Raw genomic sequence first — 12,097 nt, 5'->3', positions numbered from 1 at the left:
TTGTCGTGGGACGACAAGCTTACTGCTTTCATTACCTTCCATTCGGCTTGAATCTGGCACCTCGAGTGTTCACACAACTTACCAGGTTGTGGTGACCTGTTTGCTTCTGTTAGGGGTTCAGGGTTTGGCTTACCTTGTCGACTGGCTAGGTGTGGGTTCCCACCCAATTCGCGTGTCTGCTCACCAGGGATATGGTTCTTTCCCAGGTCACCTGGGTTCGGGTTCATGGTGAACTTGAGGAAATCCCTTTTGGTTCCCTCTCAGGTTCGGACTTGGCTGGGTCTGGTGTGGGACTCTCAGACTGCTTCCTTGTCTGTCCCTTCTGCGACGCTGTTGCAGCTGCGGTCCCGCTTCCGACTGTTTTTTGAGGGCACCCGGGTCACACGGCGGTTGTTTGAGTGGCTGTGCGGGACCCTGAACTTCACCGTGGTGTTCTACCCATCGGGTCGGATCCGGCTTCGATGGATGTTCTGGTTTTTTCTGGGTCGTCCCTTCTGCTGCTCTCGCGATCGATGGGTTCGGATCCCAGGAGCCTTGCGTTGGCTGCTGCGTCACCGGCTTCCTCTGCGGGTTTTTCAGGGTTCTGTGCCGTGGCGCCTCCCCGAGCCCTCGCTCGATGTGTTAGCGGATGCCTTGTCTCTCGACTGAGGTTTTGTCACAAGTGCTCACCAGGCCCGCCAGGGTTGGTGAGGTCCATCCTTCTATTGAGCTCACAACACGGCGTGGGAGTTTGAGGTGGTGTGGCATTCGCTTCAGAGGATTTGGGTTGCTCGAGGAGTAATGATCCGGCTCCATTCGGATTGCTCCCCGGTGGTTCATTGCCTGAACCGCGGGGGTTTGATGCGATCTTTGGTTCTTTGGGGCTGATTGCTTTGGGTGACTTGTCTGCTGAGTTCTCGGAGTTTGGCTCTCCTGGCAGTTCATGTTCAGGGCAGTTCAAATGTTCTGACGAACAGCCTATTTCAGTTCATTCCCCCTTTCCACGGAATAGACGGTCGATGCCGACTCGTTCAGCTGGCTCTGCCGTAAGTACGGGCGCCCAGAGGTGGACCTATTTGCATAGGCATGGTCGAGGCGTCTTCCAGTTTATGTGGCCCCTTCCCAGACTGCGAGGCTGTTGGGGTCGATTCCTTTCGTCTGAACTGGTCAAGGCGGAGTTACCTGTACCTCTTCCCTCTGGTTCCGGTTGTTGCTCCGGATCCTGGCTCAGTTGGAAACTTGCCAAGGGAGGGAAGTCCTGTTGGCGCCTTGGTGGCCAGGCCAGCCTTGGTTTCAGGCGCTTCTTGCTCAATGTTCGAACCCGAGAGTCTTCCCGCGGCTCCGCCTCTTTCATCAGAGCGGTCTGGTCCGGTACATGGCTGGTTCGATCTTCTCCTCCACTCTTCGCGTCTGGTTTTTTTTATGCGGGTGTATCACCACTTGTATGGTGATCAGGTGGCTTAGTTGATGGTGTCCCACCTGCGAGTTTCGTCAAGGAGGCAGTATGAAATTTCCTGGCGGTCCTTTCAGCAATTTTTGTCTCTTCGTGAGTTGTCTTTGATTTCTGATCGGGTTGTTTTGTCCTCTCTCTCTTAGTTGTTTCAGGACCGTCATCTTGAGCCAAATACTGTCATCTCGTTTCGTGCGGTGCTGGCGGAGCCGCTGCAGCTTGCTTTCAGGGTGGATGTCTCTTCTGCTCCATTCTGCAAGCTTTCTCGAACGTTGTTTCACTTCCGGCATGCTCATGTGCCGCCTGAGTTGTCCTGGTCGTTGGACCGGATACTCTTTTTTCTCTCTTCTCCTCGGTTTGTGGTGGCCTCCTCAGTTCAGGACTGTTTTTCTAAGGTTCCTTTCTTGAGGGCATTGGCCTCTGGGGGTTGGGACAGGTCGCTTCATGCTCTCCTCCAGTGCAGGGGTTTCTGCTCTTTCGGTCCTAGTGGTCATTTCGTTCGTTTGCAGCCTTCTCCTTTTCTGGTGAAGAATCAATCTGCTGCTTTCCGAAGGGGTCCTTGGGTTGTTGATGCTGGGTTGGTTCAGCCGGGGGTGCATCATGTTTTGTGTCCAGTTGCGGCTCTTCGCTGGTATCTGCACGCCACCTCCTCCTGTGGCAGGGAACACGCTTTGGGTGAATCCAGTTTCCCTTCTTCCCTGTTCTAAGGTGCGGTTCTCCCAGGTCGTCCGCAGGATTATTTGGTCCAGCCAGCCTGCGGTCTATCCCCGTGCCCACGACGTTCGTAAGTTCGTGGCTTTGGCTGCTGTTTTGAGGAATATGTCCTAGGCTGACATTCGAGCATGAGGCTTATGTAGGTCAATCAGGTTCCTGTCTGCACGGTATCTCATTTATGTTCCTGGGCCTTCTCAGGCATGTGTAGCCTTGGGTCGCAGGTTGCAGCCATTTGTCTCGACTTCGAGTTGAGGAGCGAGTGACGACCGCCTCCCGGATAAGTTCCTCATTTTCTTTGTCTTTGGTTAGGTAGCTCCGGGGAGCCGAAAGGGCTCTCCACAGAAAACCAGCGTTGAACGTAATGAAATGCCATTTTCTGGGTGAGACCCGGCATCCCTCCCTCCCTCCCTCCGGTCGGCTGTTTTTCGCGTTTTTTTATATTCAGCCTCTGAACTGAGGAGAGTTGCCAGCGTGGAGGTCTAGGACCCCCTGTCCCCCTCCCTCCCGGGAGGGGGAGTTGCGCAGATGGATGCACAGTCGTTTGTGGTGACGTCATACTTGTTTCCTTAGTTTTGATTGGGAACGTTCTGTTACTAGTTCAGCTTTTGGTTTGCAATTTATTTGATCAGCAGTATTTTGTTTTGGAATTCGTACCTTTCTGGGTGCCTGACCTGGTAGATGGGAGACAAAGACTGCTTCCAATTACACGGGGGTGTCTTTAGGCCATTGCTCCTCGTGCCTCTCTTGAGGGGGCCAGTTTCTGGCTCTGGTCCCCGGTAGGCTTAGAACTCCTTCAATTGACTGTTGCCACGGTCTAATATATACACATCAGCCCAGTATAGCTCCGGGGAGCCTCCAGGTCTTACCCAGAAAATGGTGTTTCATTACATTCAACGCTGGTTTTTTCGAAGGCTTCCAAGAAAGCTGGCATTGCCTCACCTGCACTTGACTCATCACATGTTCACCCAACTGCATCAACATCTGAGGTTACCTTATCACCATTATTCTCCACTTCAGTCAACCCAACACCATCATCATCCATCACCATCTCTTCCATGTAAATAACTATGCTACATCAACAATGATCATCAACATAAGAAGTGGATCAGGACTTCTTTTATTGGTGAGTACAAACAAAATACTGTCATATTCAAATTCTTCACAATGGAATGATGTAAAGGGATATTTGCATACAAGAACATATAAGTCTCACTCTCCTATACTTTAGACCTGCCGCGCACCGGAAGGTAGCTCGAGCGTTGCCTGAGACCTCACCACTCCAATGTTAATTCTCTTTTCAGCTTTCTCACCTAAATTTTCATCCTACGTAGTTCAATTTGGTATTAAATTGTTCACAATACAATGTTGTAAAGCGATATTTGCATATAAGAACATACAAGTCTCACTTTTCTATACTTTCGGTGAAAACTCAATAACTTTTCCCTCATACATGTTTCTTTCACTGACTTCATCATAGATTGGCTCTATTCTTGATCAGTATCCATCTGGAAGTCAATTTACAGTGTTTATAAAGCCGGCAACAACAAATACCCAAGATAAAATAACGAGACTGGGGAAACTATTAGACTCGAGGAGAGGACTTGGCTGTCACGAGCGAGGTCACGAGAAAAGTAAGCCTCCAGCATGGGTGGGCGCCCACATGGCGGGGTCAGGATGCCACGTGGGGTATACAGAGAATGGGCATAAGTTGCCACATATTTTAAAACAAGTCCCATAGTATTTGGACAATAAATGAAATTTCTAAATTTTTTTAAATTATTGATGCCGTTTGCATCATGCTGCATACTCCATATTTTGATTTCATGATGAAATATGCGGCATCAGGCAGCAAAATTTTTAAGTTACAATCAGAATTAAATACTTTATGTTAGGCAAACAGAGGAATCAGGTGAAAGGAAATATGCACAACTATCTCTGTCCTGTCTGGGAATTGAACCAAAGATCTTTGGTTGTGAGCAAATGATATAATCCAAACATTTGAGAGTCATTTCCTGAATATCATTTAAAACAACACAAACAAAAAACACATTATATAAGATTTATAATGTATTTAATATGCAAAATCTTACCTGAATTTCCTCCTCTGAATATCTCTCTTCCTTTAAGTAACCTTGTACAATCTTCAACAAATTTAAGAGGAATGCTTGGTCTGTAATGTGACACTCAGACGACACCTTCCACCATGACAATATAGTAACTGGTGGTGTGAGATTAAGCGTTGCAGCATAGTAATCTAAGAGAGACTGACAGGTACTGTTCAGTAAACCATTCCAAGGTGTAAGCAAGTCCCAAACTGCCTGTAAAGGAATATGAAAATACTTGCATGAACAGCACCAAGTTGTATGCAGATTATGACAGCAAGATGATGCAATTCATAAATTCAATAAATATGTTCAATTAATGCTAATTACTTTAATCCAACTAGAATCATTATCATCATTTAAATTAAATTGTAGTACAGTAACTTTAATTTCTACTTATCCAAACAATTTGTCATAAATTTTATAGTGAACTGCTGTATCTCACTCAATGTACAAAAAAAACAGCGTTGAATGTAATGAAACGCCATTTTCTGGGCGAGTCCCGGAGGCTCCCTGGAGCTATCCAGGCTGAATGGATATGTATAACTTTCTGGCATCAGTCAAAGTGCTAGGAGTTCTTGCCTACCGGGGACAACGAGCCAGAACCTGGCCCCCTCAGAGAGGCACGAGGAGCAATGGCTTATAGAACCCCCTTGTGGTTAGGAGCATTCTATGTCTGCCATCGACCGGGATAGGCACCCAGAAAGGTAGGCGCCCCAAAACAAACCCCTATTCTGGTAAAAATATTGCTACCGAAAGCCGAACAAGTGGACAGAACTCCCTAAACAAAATTATCTAACTAGCATGACGTCATCATGTCGCTGCACCACCGTTTGCGCAACCACCCCCCCTCCTTGGGAGGGGGAAGGGGGAGCCCCAGACCCTCCACGCTGGCGATCCAACTGGCAGTTCTTAGGCTGGATGTCAAATTACGCGAAAAACACCGCCGACTGGAGGGAGGGAGGGATGCCGGGGAGCCTCCGGGACTCACCCAGAAAATGGCGTTTCATTACATTCAACACTGGTTTTCTGGGGGGGGGGGGGGAGGAGCCCCTTCGGCTCCCCGGAGCTACCTCACCACAGATAAGGAAAACAGGAAAGGAACCGGGAGGCGGATGCCACGCACCCTAACCTAAAAACCAAGACCACAGACAAAACAAAGACCAAAACGAGAAGAAAATAGACCACCCAGGCCAACTACCAGGATGGCACCAGAACTAAAGAGCAGGCCAGAGGGAAACAACGCCCAGGACAGCAAGTGGAACGGAGCAGAGGGAACCGCAACACTGAACGCAAGCAGGAGTGGCTCCGCCAGCACCACCCAATACGAGGTGACAGGACACGAGCCCAGACGACGGTCCCGGAACAACCCCGAAGAGAAGACAAGCCAACTCTATCAGAGACCGAAGGACCCTTCGCAGTGATAGAAAACTGGAAGGACCGCCAGGAAAACCACACACCGCCCCCAAGAGGAAACACATATGTGGGAGACCAATAAGGAACCCACCAATGCCGACACAAACGACGAGAAACTAGCACCACGAACGAAAGCGCAAAACGCGAATAAAAAAACTGTGACCCCGCAACCCAAAGGAGCAAGATAACCAGCTCCAGAAGGGAAGAAAGACGCACGCGTCCCAGAGGCATTCAAGAGAAGAACTACCCAGGATGTGAACCGCAGGAAAGCAAACACACCCGTTCCGGAAAAGAAACAAAGAAAAACCGGAGCCAGGTCCGGAACCCAGCAAACCCAGTTCCAAGGAACCAGGAAGGCACGAGTGGCAGACCAAAAGTCCACAACCCCTCCACAGACAGTGCAACACCAAAGCCTACAGGAAGTCACACAGAAAAATAGCAGCAACTCGGTACCAAAACGGAACACCGGAGAAGTCCAAAAGCAGGGAACGTAACATGGACAGAGGCCCACCTGAGCACCAACAACAGGATAGTCAAGAAGTACTGACCCAGATACACAAATAGGTGGAGCATGGGAGGAGAAAAAACGGAAATAGGTAAGGAAAACCCCGAATACGGCCCAAGGAGTGGCCGCGAAGTATGGCACCCGACCAACCACAAAATGTGTAGAGGAGGGCGTACATACCCGATGGACCTCATGGACAGCAGGGTGCAGTCAGGCACCAAAGATAGGCAAGGAATGACTGTCCTGAGAGGGAAAAGACCCAGGTGTCGACAACGAAACCAAAAGCACTGAAATGAGGGGCAGAGCCCCACAGGACAACAAAGAACAAAAGACAGGGACAAAAGTCACTGAAGACCCACGCAAAGTGACCAAACAACACATCACACCACACCAAACACACCTCTTAGGAGCCATCGATGCAATCCCGCCAAGTGGGGAAGAGTAAACAAGGATGGAGCAATGAACAACGGTGGTGGAATGAGTAGATTATCCCAATAAGATACTCGCTCCAAATGCATTAGCCTAATGAGAGAAGCAAAGCTCTATGGAGGACCAATTATGGAACTCAAACCGTTCCTAACTTCCAGTTAGGAACGGTTTGCCAACCTTTGGAGAACGGCGAGGTGTTGCCCTATCATAGAAGCAGCAGAGTAGTGAATAATAACTAGTCGATCTGCAATTGTGGTCTAGAACAGACACTTGCGAGATACCGTACCGACTCTCAGTGCTCTGAACTCGCACCATTGCCCGCTTACAAAATATCACCCACATACCACTGTATACGCAACTAAACATATATGTAGCCTCTTAGTGGTTGTGTTTATTGTCACCAATCTTCATGAAACAATAGAACTGGGACAGAGGCACACGCCACCCTTGCAGCACATTTTGGACACGAAACAATGGGCATAAAAGGGATAAGTGTAGAATCAGGAAAGACTGGAGGAATGATCAGCACAGGCAACAGGTTCGGTGATTCGCAGATCCAATTACCGCGTAACGTGGTGGTGGGGCCCCACAATTTGTGCAAACGCGGGTTGGACATGAATACGAGATAGGAATGGGTGGGAAGAAATAAGAGCTGCCTCGCACGAGCAAATAGGCCCTCTGCAGTTCCTCTGGTCTTAGGTCCGTATGGTCGTATGCACAAGGGGACACAGGAGGAAGCCGAGTACCCAAAGGAGCCACAGACATGAAAAACAACCTGATCAATGTCAGAGGGGAAAGGAAGCGGAAAGCACTAAGAAGCTATGTGGTGGAGGCAGACTCCACCCACAGGAGCAAATGTAGTGAAGACAGAGCCCAGGAGGCTCAGGAAACTGCACTACTGTCAACTGACAGGAGAGGCGGGGCCCAAGAGCCAGAGCTCAACCCCCACAAGCACAACTAGGCAAGCACCCCACCAAAAGTGAGAACCACCCCTTGGCCGACAGAGGCGCCAGACATGACAACCTCACCTGCAGAGCAGACACACGACCGTGCCACAACACAGGCGAGCCAAGTAACATACCAGGAGCAGCGCTAATGGTGTGACCGAAAGCCAAGCGTACTCGAGGCAGTAGGCATGGTATGTACCGTTACGTAAATAAAATTCAGAAGTCGAAGGAGAAATACATCCAGAGGTGCGCGCCCCGCAGAAGACGGAGCAGTACAGAGGGAGAGGAGGCGGCGCCATGCCGAGCCATCCCACACCCAGAAGCAGAGGAAGAACGGAGTGACACCCCCAAATATAAATCCAGAACACCCTCAGAATCAAGAGGGCTATGACCGAAGGGAGAAAACAAGCAAGAAGCCATAGAAAAACCACGAGAAACGACGCGAACACACGAGCATACCGCCTATAAACAAAACGCACACCGCGGCCCCAGCACACGAGGTACGAACACACCACCTGGCCAAGGGAGGCGTGGCTCGTACACCAGGTAGACACACATCGTACACACACATCGTAAACACACATCGTACAAACACCAGGAAGGCATGCGAAACGAAAACGAAGAACGCCAAAAATGGAAGTAGAGACGACGCGAAAACAAAACAAGGCGAAAACGAAGCAAGAGAAAACAGATGACGGAAGGTAACCAACGAGGCTGACAAAAGACCAGAGGGAAACCACATCGAAAATCAAACTTAGGTACGTTCTAATAATATTGGAAGGTACGAAGAGACTCGCGAACCAACGAGAACCACGACAAGCACCCCTGATGAAGGGACATGCAGGGACAACGATACGAAGTGGTTTAGGCATTGTCTGTACCAGGCAACATATAAATCCATCAACGTGTGTTTCACACCTCGCATGAAAGTACCTTACCTGAATAAACATTCAAGTTTATTTATTTATTTTTCTTCTGGAACAGTATCGCGATGTAGGAGCGAAAAGGGTAAGGAAAAAGGGGGCGAAACACACCCCCAGGAACGACGGGACCGGCGAACCCCAAGGAACACGGAACCGAACCCAGGGAGGGGTATACCCGAAAACAACAAGAACACAGAGAAGGAAGGAACAACCCCACTCTGAGGAACTGCCAGCCCCTCACCAAAGGTACAAGGACCCAAGAGGGGCAAACGGGGCCGAGGCCCCCCAGGCAACCCCTCTCTAACCCCGGGAACCTCGACAGCATGACCCGGGGCCAAGCCACACCCCCAAAGCCCCAGCTTGACAAGGAAGAGCCGGGGCAGCCGTGCAAACACTAAGGAAGGGAGCCCACTGGTCAGACCCATACGGCACGGCAAGAGGAACCGACTCTAATGCCTCCGCCGCCACCCCGGAAGAGGAAACCCCCAAGACCGCCCAAGTCTCAACCCAACCAGACCCCGCCCCAACCCCGAAACCTGCCTATGGTTCGGAGCAGGAAGCAAGGGAGGAAGTGTGTAGAACAGAAGGGAAAGGACAAGGAGCGGAAGGAACCAGAGCCGAAGCAACCCCCACCCCCAAGTCCGGACCCCAACCACCAAAATAGGGCAGCCTCGGGGCATTCGGGGCCACAAACAACCAAGAGCGATGCAGCTCTTGGTGGCCCTAAGCCCCAAGGGTAGTACTTACAGGGCACCTAGGGAAGATAGCCCTTGGTGTATGCAGCCCGAGTACCGTGGAATCTTACTCCTGGCTCACACCCCACCAGTAGAGACAGTCCACACCACAAGGCACAGAACAAACAAAAACCGGAGCCAGAGGCACTCGACCAGCCAGTAATTCCATCAGCCAAGAACTGCCAGTTGGATCACCGGCGTGGAGAGTCTGGGGCTCCCCCTTCCCCCTTCCGGGGAGGTTTCTATAGGCCATTGCTCCTCGTGCCTCTCTGAGGGGGGCCAGGTTCTGGCTCGTGGTCCCCGGTAGGCAAGAACTCCTAGTACTTTGACTGATGCCAGAAAGTTATACATATCCATTCATCCTGGATAGCTCCGGGGAGCCGAAGGGGCTTTCCCCAGAAAAAACAGTGTTGAATGTAATGAAATGCCATTTTCTGGGTGAGACCAGGAGGCTCCCCAGAACTATCCAGCTAATACGGATGTATAAGCTTTGGGCATCAGTCAATGTACATGGAGTTCTAGGCCTACTGTGGACTACGAGCCAGAACCTGGCCCCCACAGAGAGGCACGAGGAGCAATGGCCTATAGACACACCTTATATATGGTTTAGAAGTACTCTATGTCTGCCATTGACCGTGTCGGGCACCCAGAAAGATAGGCGCCCCAAACCCCCCCCCCCCCATTCTGGTGAAGAAAAGCTACCAAACGCCGAACGAGAGGATAGAACTCTCTATGATGAAAAATGATCAAACGAGCATGACATTAACTAGTTACTAATGCGCCGCCATCTGCACTACTTTCCCCCTCACCGGAGGGAGAAGAGGGAGCCCCAGACTCCCCCCCCCGCTGGCAACCCGAGCCTGTCAGTTCTTAGGATGGATGTCAAAACACGTGAAAAAAACTGCCAACCGGAGGGAGGGAGGGAGGGAGGGAGGGATGCCAGGGAGCCTTGGCATCCCCAAAAGGGAATCCTGAGGATGCCAGACCCATTTTCCGGGTCTTGCCCAGAAAATAGTTTCATTACATTCAACGCTGGTTTTCTGGATGGAGCCCCTTTGGCTCCCAGAACACCAGATGACCAAATGAGCAGAAACCTCCGAGAACCAATCCTGAACCAAAGGGGCCACAACAAACCGAGGGGAAGAGAGCACCCAAGCAAAGACCAGGACAGCTCAGGTGGCGCATGAGCAGGCCGGAGGTGAAACAACGCCTGATACAGCTCGCGAAACAGTGCAGAAGAAACATCAAAACTGAAAGTAAGCCTTAGCAGCTCCGACAGCGCCGCAGACCTGGAACTTCAAGAACAAGAGGCCATAGATTTAAACTAGCTAAACACAGATGCCGAAGAAATATAAGAAAATTCACCTTCGCAAATAGAGTGGTAGACGGTTGGAACAAGTTAAGTGAGAAGGTGGTGGAGGCCAAGACCGTCAGTAGTTTCAAAGCGTTATATGACAAAGAGTGCTGGGAAGACGGGACACCACGAGCGTAGCTCTCATCCTGTAACTACACTTAGGTAATTACGAGACAAGGCAACAGTATGCGGCATAAGATGACGGTCCTGAACAGCCACGAGAGAAGGACAAGACCACTTCAACAAAAAGTGCAGTAAACCTATGACAAGACAAAAAGAAAAAGAAGGACAACCAGGAAACTATATACTGCCGCCGAGATGAAACATGCAGGTGGAACATTAGCAACAAAGCCACCTGATCACCAAACAGATGGTGATAGACTCGAGTCAACACACCAGATGTGAAGACTCGAGGAGAAGACCGAACCAGCCACGTAACACACCAGACCGAGCATCTGAAAGAGGCAGAGCCGTGGGAATAAAAACCCTGGGTGCGAACATCAAGCAAGCAGCGCCTGAACCAAGGCTGTTAGGTAAGCATATGGAATCTCCGCTAGGTCCCCAGGAATCCAAACCCAACGAGTCGGTAAAGAACCAAATCCCTGGCGAGAAGAAACACCTTATCCGGGAGGACCCCTCTCTCTCTAGGAGCACCAAAGGACCAACCAGTTCATCAAAGACGACAACTAGAAGCTGCTTGCAGAAACTGCCCAACTGCAGACTCTGCAAACAGCTAGCACACATTGCAACAAAAACCTAAGAGCAAGGGCCCAGGCAGAATCCTACAAGGAAACGAGCACCCCTAATCAATATGTGAGACTTGAAGCAAAAAACCAGCATTGAATATAATGAAACGCCATTTTCTGGGTGAGCCCCGGAGGCTCCCTGGAGCTTATCGGGCTAATGTATGTTATATTAGACCTGGACATTAGCTAAGGAGTTCAGACCTACCAGGGACCAGAACCTGGCCCCTTCAGGTTTCAGGGAGCAATGGCCCTGGAAAACCACCTTGTGGTTGGGGTTTTCCTTATCTGTCATCGACTGGGGTTAGGCACCCAGAAAGGTAAGCATAACAAAACAAACCCCACATAGTAAAAAACTAAAACAAAAAAAACGAACAGAGCGGTAGAAACTCTCTACAATGCAAAGCAAACAAGCAAATAAGCAAACATCACACTTTACTGCCGCGCCGATCATCCGCGGAGCCCTCCCTGCCCCAAGAGGGGGAGGGGGAGCCCCGGGCCTCACCGTGCCGGCTGCCTAGCATCAGTTCGGAAGCTAACCTTCAACCAACGCGAAAGAAACGCCGACCAGTGGGAAGGAGGGTTGCCAGGGAGCCTCTGGGGCTTACCCAGAAAATGGCATTTCATTACATTCAACGCTGGTTTTCTGTGAGGAGCCCCTACAGCTCAATGGAGCTTCATACCCAAAGAGAAGAAAAGAAAGGGCTGACCCGGGAGGCGGCCGCCACAAACTCCGCAACGCTAAGCCGAGACAACAGGCTGCAACCTGCGACGCAAGGCAACAAAAATGCACAGGAGCAG

The 12,097-nt window shown here is 50.4% G+C and overlaps 1 protein-coding gene across 1 annotated transcript in view; it reads right to left on the bottom strand.

The window, feature by feature from the left end:
- LOC123769137 (protein unc-13 homolog 4B) overlaps window positions 1-12,097 on the bottom strand; it is a 441,599-nt gene that overhangs the window by 311,691 nt on the left and 117,811 nt on the right. The window contains exon 5 of the mRNA XM_069309818.1: window positions 4,234-4,461. Within this exon, the coding sequence (XP_069165919.1) occupies window positions 4,234-4,461 (228 nt within the window). The remainder of the gene's footprint in view (window positions 1-4,233; window positions 4,462-12,097) is intronic.

This window comes from Procambarus clarkii, chromosome 66, assembly GCF_040958095.1.
Source record: "Procambarus clarkii isolate CNS0578487 chromosome 66, FALCON_Pclarkii_2.0, whole genome shotgun sequence".
Classification (NCBI taxonomy): Eukaryota; Metazoa; Arthropoda; class Malacostraca; order Decapoda; family Cambaridae; genus Procambarus; species Procambarus clarkii.
This window is presented reverse-complemented; position numbering and strand designations above follow the sequence as displayed.